This window comes from Hippocampus comes, unplaced genomic scaffold, assembly GCF_001891065.2.
Source record: "Hippocampus comes isolate QL1 unplaced genomic scaffold, H_comes_QL1_v1.1 scaffold29, whole genome shotgun sequence".
In the NCBI taxonomy this organism is placed as follows: domain Eukaryota; kingdom Metazoa; phylum Chordata; class Actinopteri; order Syngnathiformes; family Syngnathidae; genus Hippocampus; species Hippocampus comes.
In genome coordinates this window covers 2,962,242-2,981,398 of record NW_017805820.1, presented here as the reverse complement: position 1 = coordinate 2,981,398, position 19,157 = coordinate 2,962,242, and the positions used below count along the sequence as shown (strand labels likewise).

At 41.8% G+C, this 19,157-nt stretch overlaps 1 protein-coding gene across 4 annotated transcripts; it reads right to left on the bottom strand.

Annotated features, from left to right (window-relative positions):
• Positions 1–553: 553 nt before the first annotated feature.
• On the bottom strand, positions 554–18,514 carry slc6a4a (solute carrier family 6 member 4a). 4 transcript variants are annotated; one of them, XM_019886049.1, is made up of 15 exons: positions 18,417–18,514; positions 17,902–18,062; positions 11,314–12,129; positions 9,390–9,524; positions 8,705–8,927; positions 6,948–7,086; positions 6,465–6,599; positions 6,219–6,322; positions 5,948–6,075; positions 5,652–5,764; positions 4,660–4,791; positions 3,931–4,030; positions 3,719–3,819; positions 3,320–3,487; positions 554–2,083 (listed from the first exon to the last, which is right to left on the bottom strand). In XM_019886049.1, the coding sequence occupies exons 3-15, from the start codon at positions 11,780–11,782 to the stop codon at positions 2,009–2,011; spliced, it is 2,022 nt and encodes a 673-aa protein (XP_019741608.1). In that variant the 5' UTR covers positions 11,783–12,129; positions 17,902–18,062; positions 18,417–18,514; the 3' UTR covers positions 554–2,008. The 4 variants fall into 4 exon arrangements, with proteins under 4 accessions (XP_019741608.1, XP_019741610.1, XP_019741609.1 ...); XM_019886051.1 differs by lacking the exons at positions 17,902–18,062; positions 18,417–18,514 and adding an exon at positions 16,646–16,785 and having other exon boundaries at positions 11,314–11,830; XM_019886050.1 differs by lacking the exons at positions 17,902–18,062; positions 18,417–18,514 and adding an exon at positions 16,646–16,784.
• Positions 18,515–19,157: the final 643 nt, after the last annotated feature.

Here is a 19,157-nt window from a genome sequence, read left to right as displayed (position 1 = left end):
ATTCTTTTAAAAATCTCTCAAGCTACCCCAGATTTGCCGGTCATTCGCCATGGACCTTGGTCTTCAATTCTCCCCCATATGATTCAAGTCGGGGCTTTGTGCAGACCATTAGATAACATTCACTTCGGCCTTCTGGAGGTCGTTCTTCACCCAGAGTGATCGATGTCATTATCATGTCGGAAGAGTGTTGACCTCGACCCAGTTTGCTGCTGACTGTTTGAGGTTTTCCTACAAGATCTTCTAATATCCTTCTTTCTTCAGGATTCCTTTCACCTTCACAAGATTGCGGTGGGCATCAAACCCAGAAGGCCAAAGGGAATGTTTTGAATGAATCCCATTGAGAATCTAACGAATATGACGTGGTTCGCTAGATCATAGTGAGCTCCTTTTCAAATATTTTGGTCACTCGCTCAATGAAAAGGTGTGTGTGTGCGTGACTGTGCGTGTGTGTGTATATATATTTGTGCCCAAAATATTTCAAGTGATTTATCTCCACAGTGCTTACAACAAAGCATTGATGCAGCTATACAAATGGAAAAAAAGAAGACAACACTTTTTTTTTCTCCATATATCTTTATTATCTGATGCTTCTCATATTCTCATATATTTCAATAGCTTTATTCTATCCAGGTAGGGTTGTCAATACAGTCTTTTTGAAGACGTAGTACATAGATCTATAAGCTTGAGAGGTACTAGAGGGAGTTTACATCCTTCATGAGATAATTTGGCAATTGACAACAACAAGAGACCATATTGTGCATACACACGTTTTCTCTCTCTCTCTCTCACACACACACACACCTTGAGTACATTATACACACACATCACAGCATGCACACATAAAGGCTGACCATCCCAACTTACTCATAGCCTCGCACACGCATCAGCACATGCTCACTCGAATCCAAACATCCACATTCAAACCTCCATGAGGGGCAGGAAACAAATTTCCACAGGGTAGCTTACACTAAGTATCACACTGACAAGGAAATACACATGTGGATGTACAGTACTTACCATATTTGAAGTCTTAAGTCTAGATTTCTCTCACTCGCTTGTCTTTTTGGTAGTAAGGAAAGAGATGGTAAGTCGACTTTAAGATGATGACCTTGTTGATGGTATTAAGTCCATATTTGGTTTCTATTACTGACGGCTCTGCAACATTACTACAAGCTCAGGAGGTGACTGAATAAGAATGATTAGTGTGTAACATTAAGATTATATGAACATATGGAAGGTTCAAGTGACAGAACGCAGAAAGTTGATAAAATGCACGTTTCATTTTGCACAGATGGAAGGAAAACACATTTCATCTGAATGTTTATGGGCCATTGTAACAGTCTTTCTGTCACACACACACATATGAACGCGTGCAGGTCACACACTCACACGCACACGCACACGCACACGCACACACAATGCCACAGAGTGTAGAACTCTTCGCAAATCTGTCCTTGTAATCTAACATTGATGGAACAACAATACTGTCACATCGCATGACATATGAGCCGAGAAAACGTCATATATTTGGCGTCGATGATGTAAGAGAGAAAATACCTGAATTTTGCTACATATTAGAATGCATAACTTATGTGTACTGTATGTTATTAAAATGATACAATGAGAGTGGAGGAAGAGATGGTCAAACACGTGAGCACCATCGAATTGAAACGATCAGTGCAGATGTACAATTTAAATGCAAGCCAATAACTGTACAAAATAGGCGTCACCTGATGAAAAAGGAAGTGATGCGCATGAGAGAAATGGAAGGTGCATGTAAAACATGTTCACCGACCGAGCCGACCTGCAGTCAACCAAACGAAATAAGATTGATGTAACCTGTCTTCACCCACATGAAACCGACCAACAGTCCCAGATTTGAGCTTCACAATGAAAAAAAAAAAAAGAGGCAAATGTGGTGAAAGGTAGCCTCCGTGTTTTGTACTGTTGTAAGGGATCCAGAAGAGGGCGCTTTAAGTAAAGCTTGAAGTGGCACAGGAGGATCAGGTCAGACTGCATTGGTGACAATGAAGCCTCTGTGTTGGTCATTGCTGGGCTCCGGAGTGATGCTCTTTGATAAACGCTGCGAAGAAGAAATATAGAAGTACATTGCAAATTACAATTTCGAATTTCAAAGATACTGAGTCAGTCAATCGACAGCCCATGCCGAATAACGTAGCAGTTATCTGTTCTCTTACAATCCCGTCTTTTGAGAAAAAATATGTCTGGGATAAATGATTATATTTCCAAAACATTGGAGTTAATTAAAGTGGATGCTGAAAAGAAGAAGTTAGGATGTCATTGGCAGACATACACATCACTAGCGTAATGTCCGATCAGATTGCTCTGATGTCATCGCTATTTCCAGAATATCCAGGGTATAAGCAGCTCTACGTCGCGATGTATATCGACCAGTTCTTCGGCATTTTACTTTAAGTAGGAATTTTGAAATTGTTGAGAAACACTAGCCTGAAATTTGAATTATTCTCATACATTAGCCTAAAATTAAGGGGGGAAAAATAACGTCTGTCATTGCCATGCCGATCATTTTCCCAAACCCAAAACAGATTCTGAATCAGTTTTTCTACCACATCACAAAGGAGTTCACTTGATTAGGAAATTTCAAACTGTACGTCATCAACGAAAAGCCAGCTAGGAAGAAAAATGTACTTAACCTTTGACCCTGCTAACGCTTATCTATCCCCAGGACTTCCATGTGTTTGTCCTGTACAAAAATAGATGTTTACACTGCGCCATGCTGACAGCGTGTGTCAGTGTCATTGCACGCCTCGGCAGTTGTGTCAATACAGGACAATGCGGCCGTACTACAGCTTATCACAATGTTATAATGATATTGTTGATGATGAGAGGAACGTTTTTTTGTTGTTCTCATCACGACACGGTGGCAGGTGTGTGATTGCACAAAGCAGCGAACAAGCATTCAATCGGCCCGAATGAAAGGACTTCTCACTTTCCAGTCAGTGTAGTCACGTGATAGTCTACCTGCATTCCACGTGTGTGTGTGTGTGTGTGTGTGTGTGTGTGTGTGTGTATGTGTGTGTGTGTGTAGTTTGTGTAGCTTGAATTACTGTTTTTTTTTTTTCCGAGTGAAACTGTTTCCTATACTTTTTCTTTTGGTGCTAACTTGTAGTAGTGTCACATTAGAGCTTGGCCTTAAATGTGCATGAGAAACTGTGAGAAGACTAGCGAGATGCTTCCTGGAAAGATCAGAGGAAGACAGGTCATTTTGGCTCATTCACCAAGTCTGAAGGACCAAAATGACCCCCCGTCCCAAAAAGTATGTGCGGTAAGAGCGTACCTGTTTGAAGGTGCCCTTGGCATTGATTAGGTGGTAGACCATGTAAGCAGGCACACAGATTAATGATGACACCCCGATACTGTAGCCAAGGGCCGTGGTCCAAGGTGGATACTGGTAGTCGAACAACTTGACCTCAGGCGGGAAGGCCAGGAAGCTGATGATGATGAACTGTAAATAGAAACAAGTTGAAAACTGTGTGTGTGTGTGTGTGTGTGTGTGTGTGTGTGTGTGTGTGTGTGTGTGTGTGTGTGTGTGTGTGTGTGTGTGTGTGTGTGTGTGTGGACAAACATTTGTTTATATAGTTATGTCATGGGGATCTCATGCAGTGTGGGGATGAAAAACAATGCGAATACAGGAGCTATTAAAGATTGAGGGAGCATTGATATCGGAGTGTCTCACCAGGAGAAAGACGGGGCAGATGGCGACCCAGCAGATCCTCCAAAAGCATCCCGGGTAGAAACCGAGCATAACCTGGATGTCGTTGCAGAATCGAGTGGTGCCTGAAATACACACACGTCACCTTAATCTTTGGTGTCGAAAATCATTTGGGATGAAATAGCGTTCAAATGTTATCTATTCATTTTCTTGATGTAAGAAGGGGCAAAACTCACCGTAGAACCAAGAAACCGCGACGACTTCAAGCAGTACCACGGTGATGACCGCGGGGCCCGTGGCATACTCCTCAAACAACTTCACCACAAAAGCTCCGCCCTGATCCAAGAAGAAAAATTCGAGTCTCAGAAAAATCCCTTTTCTAATCACTTCTTTTGTAACAGGCCTTGTCCGCACACGATGATGTTCGCATGCTGCGTGTGTAGAGCGTAGCCCTTAATTACTCCAGTTCCTTACCTTAATTGAGGCCTGGAGATAAAGGAATTACTACTTTAATCTGATTTGCATGTCATTGTAAACTGCAGCTAATTACGTTAGCTAAATGAAGCAGCAACACACAATGAAGCATATTTGCAGTATATTCTTAGAAATGATTCCAAATATTCGGAAATTGGGGAAAAATGCCAAGGAATGGATTGAACTGAGGACTATAGTAGTCGTTGATAAATCATTGCATCATCGGAGGATTTCCCAGTTAGGAGGCAAATATGTACAAGCAACCTTAGGACTGCAAACAGTACAGTATGACATTGGAGCAATTTCATGGGATGCTTCGTTCGTTCTTTGAGACAATATTGTAACGCGCCTTTCAAAAATCTGAAAACTTTTTTAGGATAAGAAAATAAAAGCGAACCCACTGATGCACGAGCGCACGAATGCTGCTGGCTTGAAGTTCTGTTATTTTCAGATTAACTTGTACATATTGTCGTTGAGTTGATGTGACTTACATATGTGAGGGTGGAGAGTGCCCCGAGGTAGCAGACGCAAACCAGGCCAAAGACAAACTGCTCTCGTCTCTTAACCAGGACATCGGGGAACTCATCAAGCATAGCGGTGACGACTCCCTCCAAACCGGCAAACTAGAAGAGGGAACAAGATACGAGCAGATAAGAACCGTTCATTTCCACCGTTATAATATTTTCATCCATCGATCCTTCCTTCTGTTTTTCATACCACTGGTCCTCACTTGGGGCGCCGGGGCCTATCCCAGCTGATTTGGGGAAAGAGGTGGCATACATTCAGGATTGGTTGCCACATAAGACAACCATGCACACTCGCATTAACACCTACAAACAATTTAGAGCAGGGGTCACCAACTCGGGTCTTCGATGACCCCTATCCTCCATGTTTTAGATGTCTCCCTCCTCCAACACGACTGATTTAAATGATCAGCTAATCAGCAAACTGCAGAAGTCTGATAACGATCCTGATCAATCCTGCATCTAAAGCATGCAGGATAGTGGCCCTCGAGGACCGCAGTTGGTGAACAATATTTAGCAGAATAGGATGTTTCCCTCGTTAAATTTCAAGCACAAGATGCCTAAAAGAAAGAAAAATGGCATGGGCGACTCAAGGCGAGACGGTATACATGACACAAAGCAACAGATTGTGCAGTAATATCCTCAGTCATGAAAAAAAGGAGCAAAGCATGCCTGATGTTGATTCTACACTGATTATCAGTATGCAATAAGCACTTCGCAGGTCTCTACAGCTGGCTGCTTGGGCACGGATGAACACTGGCTTATTGGGAAAAGATCACTGCGCTGATATAAGGGCACGGTCGTGTTATTTTGTCGCAAAAGTGAGCATGAGTGTGCCCAAACAAGTCATTGAGAAGACAGCTCAGGGCTGTGCTAATATGAAATGCGATATGTGGTGTTAGAGGGGAGCAACAAGTGGCATAGAACATTGATTCATGAGCACAATGAGTTAAACTTACTGTGCTATCCAGACCCAACATAATGATCATGAGGAAGAAGATTATGGCAAAGAAGGTTGCAGCTGGCATATTTGCAATGGCCTCTGCATAAATGATGAAAAGCAGACTGGGTCCTAGAGAAAAGAAAAAAAAAACAAGCAGGTTAAAAGGAGATGGCTACTATGTGTAGCGTTCGGAAAATGATGCTAAGACCTTAGGCGAAATGACTTCAGGGAACAAAAATGCAGGTCATTGTGAGAAGGGATTTGTTTTCAACAATGTGATATTGAATGGAAATAGTCATTGTAGTTTCTTACCAGCATCCTTGGCAACAGCATCCACATCCTGCTGCCTCATCTCAGCCATGTAGCCCAGGACAGTAAAAATCACAAAGCCGGACAGAAAGCTGGTGAGGCAGTTCACTGAACTGGTGACCAAAGCATCTCTGAAAGGGACAGAAAAGAGACGCGTGAATGTGTGAGAAATTTGGGGTCTGGGGTCTTTTGTTGTGTGACTCATGAGTCTAAACTGTAGAATGTTATTGTGACTTTTGGCTTGTCCCTATGAGGCGCTTTCTACTGAACTCACTTGTAGCAGTTGTTGTGAAATGGGTTGTAGCTGGCAAAGGCAAGGAGAACCCCAAAGCCCGGACCCAGCGAGAAGAAGATCTGAGCTGCTGCGTCAATCCACACCTTGAACACAACACGAGGTACACATTGGAGGTGGTAGAAACAAAAACATCAATTCCAGTGACAGCACAAAACAATCCACGTGACATGTTTCTGCTGTAACCAATCTTCGTGAGTTGGTAAAAAGTAACAAGACTCTTCTTACTGTCGTGCTGAGCAGTTTCTGCCAATCAGGTTTGAGATAAAAAACCACACCCCTCCAGGCCCCGGGTAAGGTGGCCCCACGGATGAGGAGCACCAGGAGCACCAGATACGGAAAGGTTGCCGTCACCCAGACCACCTAAAAGAGTCAATAAATAAATTTATCGACGGTGCTTTTGAAGAACACACTGTTCTTGTTTCGCTGTTAGTGCGTCAGGAAAGTGATGTCATCGCAGTGATCTTTTTCATTGGGTGAAATCGAATCAAGTGAAGCTGCTAAAAAAAGACTCTCAGGTCTGGTTTGCGGTCTCATTGGCTTAAGTGGCAAACCACAGACGATTTCTCTCGAACCGACTTGCCCGACAGCAAGGATGAATGAGAATGAGTGTGATGTATGATGACCATTTTTCTCAATCCAAGGATCTATCAAGCCATTCTAAGTGGCACAATCTGCCCATTAGCCGTACCGCCGAAAAGGTTCAGCTACCTTTCCAGATGTTTTGACTCCCTTCCAGATGCTGAAGTAGACGATGGTGAAGATGAAGAGCAAACAAAGGGCGAGCTGCCAGCTGACGGCGCCCAGCTGGTGCAGACCCGATGAGCGGTGCACCTGCAACACATGACGACTGGAGAAAGGAGCCGTTGGTGAGGATGTTGGGAGGTCGAGAAGTGAAAAGAAGATGCTCACAAAAGGGAAAGATGCAGTGCAGGGGCCAGAGAGGATGGCACACAGTCTACGAAGTTGCACGAAATTCACACCCCTGACCCCTCATTTGAAATCACATTGATCAAAAAAATGTACAAACTCTCAATAGATAGATAAAGAGAAACTGATGGCAAATAGGTTGATGTGGACAATGAGGATATCATCTAGTCACAAGTTATGCACACAAAACTAAAATGATGAAAGACGGACATGATTTATATTGACAACAGGAAATTTGGATGGCAGATTGACTTGCAGAGTTTGCAACTTTTTTGAACTGTTCTCAAGCAGCTTCAACAGATAACACAATCTGTCTTCAAAAATAGCTTGAAGGACATGAGACCGGCATGTTTGGTCACCAAAACAGAATGTCGTGAAGAAAAGAAAGGAAGGGAAATTTAAAATGATTGCCCACATGAAAGAACTTTTCATACAATCTTAGGCCTTGCCTACACGTAGCCGAGTTTTTAAAAATTGAATATTTCCCCTTCTCCGTGTAGGAAAAAAAAAATCCGTCCACACAGCCTTATTTATTAAGAAAAAATAAAAGCACCAAACTGCATAGGTGCATTTTTTTCAGCGCATTGACAAGCAATTCAAGATGACAAAACAGCAGGACAGGGATCAGCTGCTTCTTATTCAGCTTCTTCCACATGAACGGTCTCGCTCTAATAACAATAACGAATATTGAAATAAGACAGAAAGCAAATATTATGTACTCAAACACAACGCAATGTTGCTGGATGTTTTCTGTTTCTCTCTCTCCGTTACGCACACGGTACGCATGCACTTGTGACATGTTGTAACTGATGCTGGCGTGTGGGAGGAAGGGTGTGGAGGCACATTTCTGTCACTTTCCTAATGACTAATTATTATGTAGCCGGAAAATGTGAATCGTCAAAAAAAAAAAAAAAAAAAAAAAACCTTTTCTGTCACTTCACAAAACTGAGTGCACAGCTGGTAAGTGCGGTCCGTCACGGAACTGCATGACAGAATGACGGACGGAAGACAGTCAATCAGGCCACCACATACGTACACCTGCACAATCTAATGATGATGACGACGACGACGATGATGGTAATCCAATATGGCTGTAACGTTGATATACGCTCGTTGACAAAAACGGATGTTTGAGTTTGTGGTTCTAGTTTGGAGCGGTGTAATAATAGGCAGAAACATATTGGTGAGTTAATCTATTGGTTACCTGATTTAGCTACATTAACCAAGACATTTTAGGAACAGCTCGAAGTATGACGCTATTCTAGACCACTTTCAACCGTGTTGACCAAAATTGAGCGTGCATCTTTATAAAAGCAGGACTTCCTGAGATCACTTGTATTAAATATATAGTTTATAATTCCAGTCACTGATCTAAAATGAATGAAAATCTTTTTCACAGTATCACTTTTTACAATAAATCATCGATATTTTAGTATGCATACTTCAATTATCGTCGCAGCTCTTATCCTCCCCTACTCATCATCTCCCTCCCGTAAAGTCTCCCCCTCTGCTTTCTCATCCCACTTACATGCACTTACGTATAGAACTCCTCGGCAGGGGAGGTGGAGGAGTTGGACCACGAAACGTTGTAGTCGGTGGACATGTATCTGTTACAGTTGCCCGTGTTCCAGCTGTTGGTGCAGGTGGTCCAGGGAAGGGTGGAGCGGAACGATGACAACAGGTAGTACAAGGCCCACGCCATGATGGTGTTGTAATAGAAGGCGATGTAGAGGGCTATGATGCAGATAGCAAAGCCTATACCTGAATGAAGGAACCAAATAACCGTTAGGAAGAATACTTGACGACGCTAGGAAAGTTCCGGACGACACAGAGTGGACGTACGCAATAAGATGCCATTTCCGAGGGATTATTTTGGATATCACTCCTCCGACACAGATCAGTGACTCTTTCAAACTCCTGCTCAAGTGGTTGACATTTCCCAGCCTCAACAATTTACATACAAACCTATTTCCAAACACCTGGCATTTGGCATGGAAAGGCGACAATTTCCATAACACAGACAGAACATCACTGGAAATGTTCAAGCAAGACTCGGAGCTGCTGGACTTTAAATGAGTGAAAATGAAGTGAATCTGCTAAGATCTTCACATAGTGCTTCTTTCTCTTTTTTCACCCTTTCAGGCAGTTCTCTCATGTTGGCGCCCCCCCGCCCCCACCTCCAATTCAAGCAAATGCCCAACGAATTTTTCCATCCGCTCTTACCTTTGAAGATGGGGCAGATATGTTTCCAGATGGAGATGCAGCCATTGCGGTGAAACTGGCCGAGAGCCAGCTCCATGTAGAAGAGCGGCACACCTCCAAACACCGCCATTAACAGGTAGGGAAGTAAAAAGGCACCTGAGGTGAAGACATGGAGAACAAGGGTTACAGGGTTCCCACTCTTCCACTTGCTTTTTATTTATGGACCTTTTAAGGACTTTTGAGGGCTACTTTAGCCATTTTTAAGGACCTTTTCTCCATTCAGCAGGGGATTCACAGTGGATTTAATGCCCACTAAGCAATATGTGGGCTGAACAGAATGCCACATATCACTGAGATGGTGTTCAAATCACTGCTGCCAAAGGAAGGGCACATCTTTATTTTTAGGGGCAATCAGCGAACTCTTTATTTGACATACATGTCAAATTTTCATTTCCCTACCTGTATTACAGGTAGGAAAATGAAAAAAACTTGAATACATTCTCAAATAAAGTACACAAAAAATTTAAATTTAGAAAATATAAAACTTCAATTTTTTTTGAATAAAAATACATTTTTCAGGATTATTATGTATTTTAGAAGATTTCCCTGAAAATTATGGACAATTAAGAACATCATTTTACAACTTCTTTTTTGATGGGTTTTTATGAACTTTAAGGACCCGTGGGAACCCTGGGTTAGGGAATTGATGCTCTGAGGATGGACAGGGGAAGCAGAAACTAGTGACACAGGAAAAAAAAAGTCACTTTGAGTCATTAAAAAAAAAATTTCAAGTCAAATCTGTAACTTGCATTCCAAAAACATGCATGGTAGGAAATTGTAGAATCTAAATTGTATGAATTCAAGTGTGAGTGGTCCTTTGTCGATTGACTGGCGGTCAGTCAAGGGTGTAACCCGCCACTCGTCCGGAGTCAGTTGGGAAAAGATACAGCTCACCCACGACAAGCGTGACAGAAAATGTATCGATTGATGAAAAGGTAGCACAAGAAGAGTTCAAGACCACAAACCTAGACTTCAACTCACAGCTTGTCATATCACATCTCCCCTTTGCCTCCTATCTCATCATCGGTCTACCTCATGTGATCTTGTGCTTATTTGTTTGGCAGTGTTTTTTTTTTTTTTTTTTTTCCCCGTCCGGTCAAAGATAAGAGATGATTGAGCGCCTGCCCAAGCAACAGGTTATTAAGCAAGCAGGGCACTGAGGCCTTTTCAATAAAACAAAACCTCTCACAATTAATACTGGTACCTCTATCAAGTGTCTCCTTGAGCCCATCTTTGCTTCTCACACACACACACACACACACACACACACACACACACACACACACACACACACACAGACACACACACACACACACAGCACAGGAAATTGCATGGACTTTATTATTGCAGATTCAATAAAAGTGAAAATTAAGGCTGTTTTCTCTGCATAGTAAAGATTTTGTGACACAGACAGAATGGCTTCATTTTACTACCTAGATTGTGTAAATACAGTTCTTGAAACCTTTATTTGACCACCGATTTGTCTCAGGAACCATCCGGCATCGTGAAGTGATTGAATGCCGACACACGGAATTTGGCATCCAGAAATAATTAACTTTTTTTTTTTTTCAAAACATTACTTACTATTTGAGTGTATCTGCGGCATAAATCTTACACTGCATGGTGGTCTAATAAATGTGTGAAGTGCTGTAAATATTTTAATTTGGCAGACGAATCTAATTTCACACACGTGTCTTTGGCTGAAAAAAAGATGAGGAAAAAAAGACTCATTTTAGGAGTCTACAATGGACTCAGTGTGACTTAATGTGAATTTCTAAATTTTCATCTTAAATTTGCAACAAAACTAAACAAAAAAAACAAGTCAAAGATCAGATTTTGACACATCCTTCACACATCCACCACTCCAATTCATGCAACTCCTCACCTCCTCCGTTTTGGTAGCAGATGTAGGGGAAACGCCACACATTGCCCAGGTCCACTGCGTAGCCGATCACAGACAGCAAGAAGTCCACCTTCTTGCTCCAAGTTTCTCTGGGCCGGTCCAAGCTAGTTTGTTGGACCACCAGAGTCCTGAGACCTCCCAGCGTCGCGGCGGCCCCGGAGCTGCCTGCGGGCCCCGAGGTGGAACCTGCAGAGTAAGCTTCGGAAAGCCCGGCTCCCTCGTTGGAACTCTGAGGGCTGGATGTGGTGAAGCCATTGGACACCTGCTGGCCAGGTGTGGCACTCTTGGGTCCTCGCTTCGCAAGACCGTCAGCCAGCATCAGTCGACAGTTTTCGTCCTGCGTGCCCTTCTCCGCTTCCTTCACCTCTTCTCTCTGATTGCTTTGCTCGGCCTCGCTCTCCCGTTGGTCCTTTGTCAACAGGCTTGTCATCGTCAGATCTTTTGTCTCCATTGGGGTCACGTTGGTCGTCGTGTTTGGGTTTTGGTGAGGTAGTTACGGCTGGGAAGAGGTCGGTGAATGTAAGATGGTCTTGGTGTCCGATACGGTGCCCATTAGGGGAACAAATTTGTTGAATAAATAAGGGCGAGGAGAGAAAGGGAATGATTTAGAACTGTCTGTGTCCTTCTTGGACAGGGAAGGATGAGGAGATTGGAATTTCAAGAAAATAGACTTTGATGGGTTTGCGCGCCAAGAAAGATTAAGTGCAGACGAGAGAATTTTGGCTCCTCTCCGTTAACTGCTTGTTATCAATGGCCCAATGTTTTGGTGGTGGGGAGGAGGAAGGGGGAGGACATCAACTATTGACACAAGAACAATGATAGAAAAAATTAATGATTGAAACAACAGTGTACTCCAAGTTCAACTTTGAACGTTTACACTAGTTTGCCATTTTTAAAACTGCTGCAAAAAGACACATATAGATTTTTTCCACACATGAATCAAATTTCATGTGGAATGAATCATCAGTTGCATAACTTTTGATGCATATCTACCAAAAAGCTGACCATCAGAAGAGAATAAGAATAAAGGCCACACACACCAGCATATGCTCCTAAAACTTAATAAAAGTCAAAAAAGAATCTAGAGTTGAGATTTTGAACAACTTATTGAATGTATTCAAGAAATGTGGTATATATAATGAATATGAGTCATTTGATATAAAAAGTAGAAAGAATAATGATACATATATACAAACCGAAAGGTGTATCAATAGATAAGCATAGTACACAAAAGGGTAAAAGTATTTGATGAAATTTAGATTTCTTCTTTTTCTTTGGTATTGGAAATGATCAATATACATTATTGCTCAAAAAGGGGTAGGACTAGATAAGTTGTATACTTCTTCCTACTCCTTTGAACATATAACTGTGATATGTTTGTATTACTTACTTTTACTTTTATTTTCCTTTCATAATTTTTGTTTGCATTTTGTCATGTTATTGTATGTTTTATATATGTTCAATAAACAAACGGGAAAAAAAAAAAAAAGCACCCGACTGAATCACCACAATGTGTGTTCAACCAATGATGATTGTTTCGTGTGTGCACACTAAACAGGCACAGGCACAGAGGTTTTAAAAAAAACTAAACAAATTTAAGAAACAGAAAAAAAGCGCTCATTTAAATCAAACCAACAATGACTAAAATGATACAGATGTCCTCTCAATGTACTACAAGCAGTCATTTTAAAAAGTAAATGAACTCGGATTCAAATTCAATGTGCATCGTTGTCCTGTACGTTGTTGAAACCTAAACTGACTATATGGTAGTTAAAACAAAAGCGGACAATCAACAACTGATCGGATTTTGAAGGAGACAACTATTTATAGTGAGTCATGGATCAACAGAGTTATTTCAGGGTATCTTATTTCTATTAGTTAGATTCCATTCACATCCTTTTCATCACCTCCACCCCATGCTCCGTGACTCTGGGAGCGGTCATCCTGAGGTCAAAGCAGTTGAAAAACTCTTATTTTCTCAACAATGGCCTCATTTCAGCGAAAGACACGAAAAGCTTTGGCCACAATCAAGCATTTCAATGTGGAAAAAAAAAAGTATGCAAAGGAAACATGAATGCGATACGTAGCGACCTAAGTTACTGTACTTTCGTTGCCAGACTCATGATAAAATACAATCCAACAAATAGAAGTGGCGTTAACTATGAAAGCTAAACAACTTTCACTTGAGAAATGCCATCAATATTTAACTATAAGAAGCACAACCACGTTACCTGTTGAGTGAGTTTGTCAAAAGACGGCAGCGGCAAATAAAAACTGAGCAAAATCCTCGTCAAGGAAACAAACAGTGTAGACTAGCACATCAGGACAGCCAACTGCCCCTGGAGCTCTCGGAGCTCTCGAACCTCTCTTGTTTCTCTGGCTCCCCCCCTCCCTCACCAACTCGCACCGCGCACACACATGCAAAGAGACACACAGCAGCACTGCCACGCAGTGAAGATGCATGCACATAAACAATTGAGTTTGGATAAAGGTTGTGTATGCCGGGAGATAGTCAGATGTAGAATCTCGTGATGAAACATTAAGAACTGAATTCCGCACTCCGTTATTGTTACAAACATTCACAGGTGGTATTCCCTCACTCCCTTATCTTTTTTTCCTATGCTTTAATGTTAATAAGCTGATACATTGTCATCATGCCGTGCATGGAGGGATCCGATTATTTCATCTTTAAACATGTCATACTTAAGGACTTGTGCCTGCTTTCTGGACATTTTATCCTGCAATCTATGCAGGAAAAATTGGGGTATTCGCGTGCATGTGTTGATGGTCAAGTAGGGTGCCCTTGCGATTGGCTGGTGACAAGTGTGCTCACACATTCGATGGGAAGGAAAAAAAATGTTTTTTGACATCAAATCATGTGTGCTACAATTATTGGCAGCCTTGATGCTCATACTTTGTACAACCTCTTTTGCCAACAAAATGGCACTTAACCTTCTTGTACAATGTTTCAAAAGATGGGAGAAATACAGAAAGGGGGGTCTCTGACCATTCCTTTTTGTACAATCTCTCTGACCTTGGTCCTCTTCCCTGCGCTCTCCTCTTTCGCACACTTCACAGTTTTTCAATGGGGTTGAGGTCTGGGGACAGAAATGGCCACAGGAAGAGGTTGATTGTGTGTCTTGTGAACCATTTGCACAATTTTTCCGAATGAGAGCATACCTAAAGTAAAATTGAGGTTATTTTAAGACTTTTGGCACAATTTAAGCAGGGGTGCCAATAATGATGGAGGGCACTTTAGATCTCGGGAGTCAAATGGGCTCAATTTGTATTGGGGCCAAGTGAGACAATGCCCCACCAAATCCATCAGTCTGCATTTATTTGTTTCACTGTGCATTTTATATTCAGTACAGAGGAGTGATTCAATTGCGCAACATACTTGGTGCGGCTGGCAAATGCCAATATTTTTATCAACTTGGTATAAGACAGCTCCAGTATGAATGAACTCGATGACCTCTCCCTTGCGATAAGCAGTGGTGCAAATGCATGACATCTGCTACAACTTTAAATCACTTGCATATTTTTGATCGTCTGAGCGATTTGTAGGCCGCAGGCAGGCACTCGCGCTTCCCGTTTCTTTTTTATCATCGTTATCTTTTTTAGGGTTTTAAAACAAAAATTTGCCGGGATGTTTATTCTGGTAAAAGTGAACATATTTGAGGTGTACTGCGCATGACCCTTCAACATTTCCTGCAAAAACACCCAACCCAGTGCTTCTTCTTCTTCTGTCTTTTACATGAAGTGTGCTACATCTTAATGCATGTGTAAAAAATCTAAGCCCTCCTTAAATGAAGACTGGGCTTTGACTGCATGACTAAATATCTTTCACGCCACAGTTTGAGCGGAATGATTTCCAGTCTGCGGGTAGCTAAAAAAACAAAAAAACAAACAAAAAAAAAACTTTAATGCACACCATACGTTAGTTCGCACGACAAAAAGACATACAATTTTTGACATCAAACGCTCACACAATGCATGCTCTCACAGGCAAAATTCATTTGCACATCACATGGTTGTGTGGCAGTTATGCTTTAAATTAGAGTGTTCGGGACCACTGCGGTGAGCAGAATGAAGCCACATCCACACAAGGTGCCGGCTCAGCAAACTTTGGGCTCTACGCCAGCTCTCAGAGCACATGCAAACCAAACAACACCCTTTAGTCTGCCGTTGGCATGTAAAAATGATCCACTTATCAGAGTCTGGCAACTCTCAGCGGTTTTCCTGAATGGTCAACTTTTATTTTCTTCTCCATGTAATCTCTTCGCGAGTATGCTGACAGATAACAGAAAGGCAAGTCGGAGAGGAGGACAACGCCTAAAAGAAAAAGTTTAGAGGAAGGAAAATGGGGGAGTCTGACACTGGGGTCTGTGGCCAAGGCGTGATTTGATTAGAAACTGGATCCAGTTTCAGTAAAAGAAAAAAAACCCTCAAATGGTCTGTTGTCAAGACATGCTCAACCTGCTCGGTTGAGTACTACGGTAGATTTACGCAACTTATTACTAATGAGGAAAGGGGCGCTGCATATTTTGGAGTGGAAAAAGTCTTTAAATAAACATAACGTCACTGAGCTGTCATGTTTTGGGTACACCCAAAGATTTAATATAGTGTTGTAACCTTTGACCTATGAAGTATAAAACAGTCTTGAGAAACATGTGACAAAGATAGGTAGACGACCTACTGTCTCTCTCATCCTCATTTGTATGTCAAACCAATTCCTGGAAGTTGCATTGTAAATAGATCGGAAAACTCAAAAGTATTTCCTAGAAAGGTTTAATAGGTTGGAATTCAACGTTTACGAATGCATTCTTTCCCAAGCATGCTTTGTTGTCGTTACAAATAACACTTTTGACGAGTGTGGTAGGTTTGCGCCTCCGTAATGTGTTATTTTGTACAGAGAGGGGTGATATCGAGTTGGATTTATGGCTCTTGAAAAGGGAGCCGTTCATTTAGGAGCCGTTCATCTGAAAGAGCCGTTCAAATGACTGGCTCTTTTATGCATTTCTTGATAACATCAATGTAAAATGGAACTAAACACTGGGTTTAGTGATACATCTCAGTTCATGTTCTACTTTACTTGTTTAGGTGATGGGACATTAAAGATTGTATTCTAAAATAATGTGAGTTTTAATGACGTGGCCTGAATTCAAGTCAGAGTACGGTAGGTGGTGAATGTTGGAAATTGTGCCCAACATTGGTTCATTTTGACATTTGGAAAAGTCTGTCAATGTTTTATTCTCCTTTCAACATATAAAAATAATAATAACAATAATAAGAAGAATCAGGCAAATAAATTAACTTTTTCAGGCTTCAGGTGGTCTCTCTCCTTTCGTCTTGTTTTAGAGAAAACTCTCTCTGAAGTTGTAACAATGCTCGGCTTCTTCACCGTGAGCTTGCTAAGCCTCGGCTACACCCCTCCTACTACTCGCCAGTTCTCCAGCAGCTCCTCCTCTGCGCCTCTGCCCTGTTTTCCTCCAACAGTGATGTTGTTTACTCCTCCTCTCCTCCCGTTACTTGTGCATGTTTTAAATTACACTTGAAGTGTAGTCAATTTTTTTTTTTTTTTATTTTATTCTTTGCATTTCCTCCAGACTTCAAAGACCCACTTACAACAGAATGATGCTAACATGCACAGATGACGCTCCCTCCAGAAGTCAAGAGAAGGGCGGAGGCAGAGGGGAGAACAATATCCATCCTTCGCTTTGAAGAGCCGTTCAAAACACTTGATTTGTTCGTGAACTTCACGTCACAAGTACAATATAATTTCAGTGGTGTTTCTAGTTATGTATTCAAAAGTCGTTCCTTTTGCGATCAAATTCTCAAGTCAAGTCAAATTTACTGTGAAATGTGCTTTATATGCAACATACAGCACAGATGAAATTTCTTTCCTCTCAAGACCTGGTGACAGCCTTCGTAAATGAAGATAGTGCCGTCAGCAGTATTATAATATAATGGCCGACCAGTACCAATTAATTTGTTATTAGTACAGTATGAGACGTACAAAATTAATATGTGCATGGAGCAGCCCGACCCACTGGAAAATCGCCTGGGTGTCCATGTTACCCATTCCTGGCCTGCGCACCCACATTATGAAGAGCAAAAAGTAAAATATAATTCAGTCACATTATTTTCAAATGTAGTGATGTCATCCGTGCTTTATATTCTCTGAAAGCAAAAAATGTCCATGATTTTGCTGAATTTGTGTATTTCCTGTGTATACATGGCTATCACGAACTAGCTTGAGAAGGCTTATAACCGACTTGTGCTTTTTTTCAGTCTCTCTTCAAATGTCAAATGTGATGTTTTCAGGCACTTGTATGCACTCAAATTTTCTCAAGTCAAGTTAAAGTATATATTTAGAAAATATTTTCATGTTTCATATTGTGCTGTTTGAGCCATGGTCTTATCTTAGTAGAGGTGTTTGTGCATCTTGCCTTGCCCCTGGTAGGGTCATCCAGGGGCAAGGCATGGTTATACATTGCAATGTTGTCTCATCTGCATAGATGAAGGTGGCAGTTTAAAAAAACAAACAAAAAAGAAACCCTGTGTTCTTACCTTGGTGTGTTGAGCAGGACATAAAGCATGTGGTCTTGACACGTCCAAGACGTCGCCTTATTACTAACAGCCAGTCTCAACCCGATCCCATGCGCCCCCTTCCACATATATACGCCGAGCTTCTAATCCAAGACTTTCTGAGGCACATTTCTAAAGATGACCTAAAGGAAACAAGAGTGAACGTAAACATCAAGTAACACTTGTGGATCAGCAGGGTAGAACGTTGTAAAGTGTGTGCTGGCCACCGAGAGCTTATAGGTCATTACAAGTCACAGGTTGTCTGCCTCCTGGCCTAACTAACCCATTTACAGACACTTGCAACCGACTGGGCCAAAAGGCACCATGCCAAGTACAGGAGCACAATCAGTAGACGTGTGTGTGTGTGTGTGTGTGTGTGTGTGTGTGTGTGTGTGTGTGTGTGTGTGTGTGTGTTTGCACGCGCGTCGACCAAGGCAAATGTGACATAAAAAAGGGCTGCCAAGACGTTGATATCAAATAAAAGTGCGTTCACCTACCGGTCTCTCCTTCTCGTTCAAATCCAACCTTTGCAAATGTGTTGAACGTCATTCCAATCAGCATCAGCTGAAGCACGAGGTTAATCCTCATTGCAGTGCACACAAATCCACACACACACACACACACACACACACACACACACACACACACACACACACAACAAGAGAGGAAAGGGAACAATTGCAAGGGCAAAGAGAGACAAAATGTATTGAAAAATTACATTGGGTTTGGTTCAACAACGGACATTTTTTTGTCTACAACCACACTAGAAGTTGCATAAACTTGATTGCTGTAGGGATGACCGTCATCGTCCTTATTCGTGTAAGTGATGGCACTAAATTTCTTGAATTTCAATGAAAAGAAGAGCGTCCGTGCATGACGCGGTGGGAGGGGCATTTGCAATTAATACCCTACAGACGAGACAGTACTTACTTTGCGCCATACAATTGCGTAGCACTGATTATCCCGTCTTGAATGGCGCCTTTTGCGACAACTGCAAGTAGCAGGCCATTCTTTATTTTTACCTTTCGTATCTTGAAAATTTTTTTGTAACAAGAGGCAGTATTTTCCCGTTGAGACGTTTCGTAACTTGAAAATTTCATATGAAGAGACGTTTGTAAGTAGAGGTGCCACTGTAGTTATTTTGGCCTTGTTGTAATGGATAGGGCACAGCTGTGTAGAAAGATTATGCAAGGCTTAAAGACAATTTATACTGAATGTAGTGAACTCTTCAAATCCTA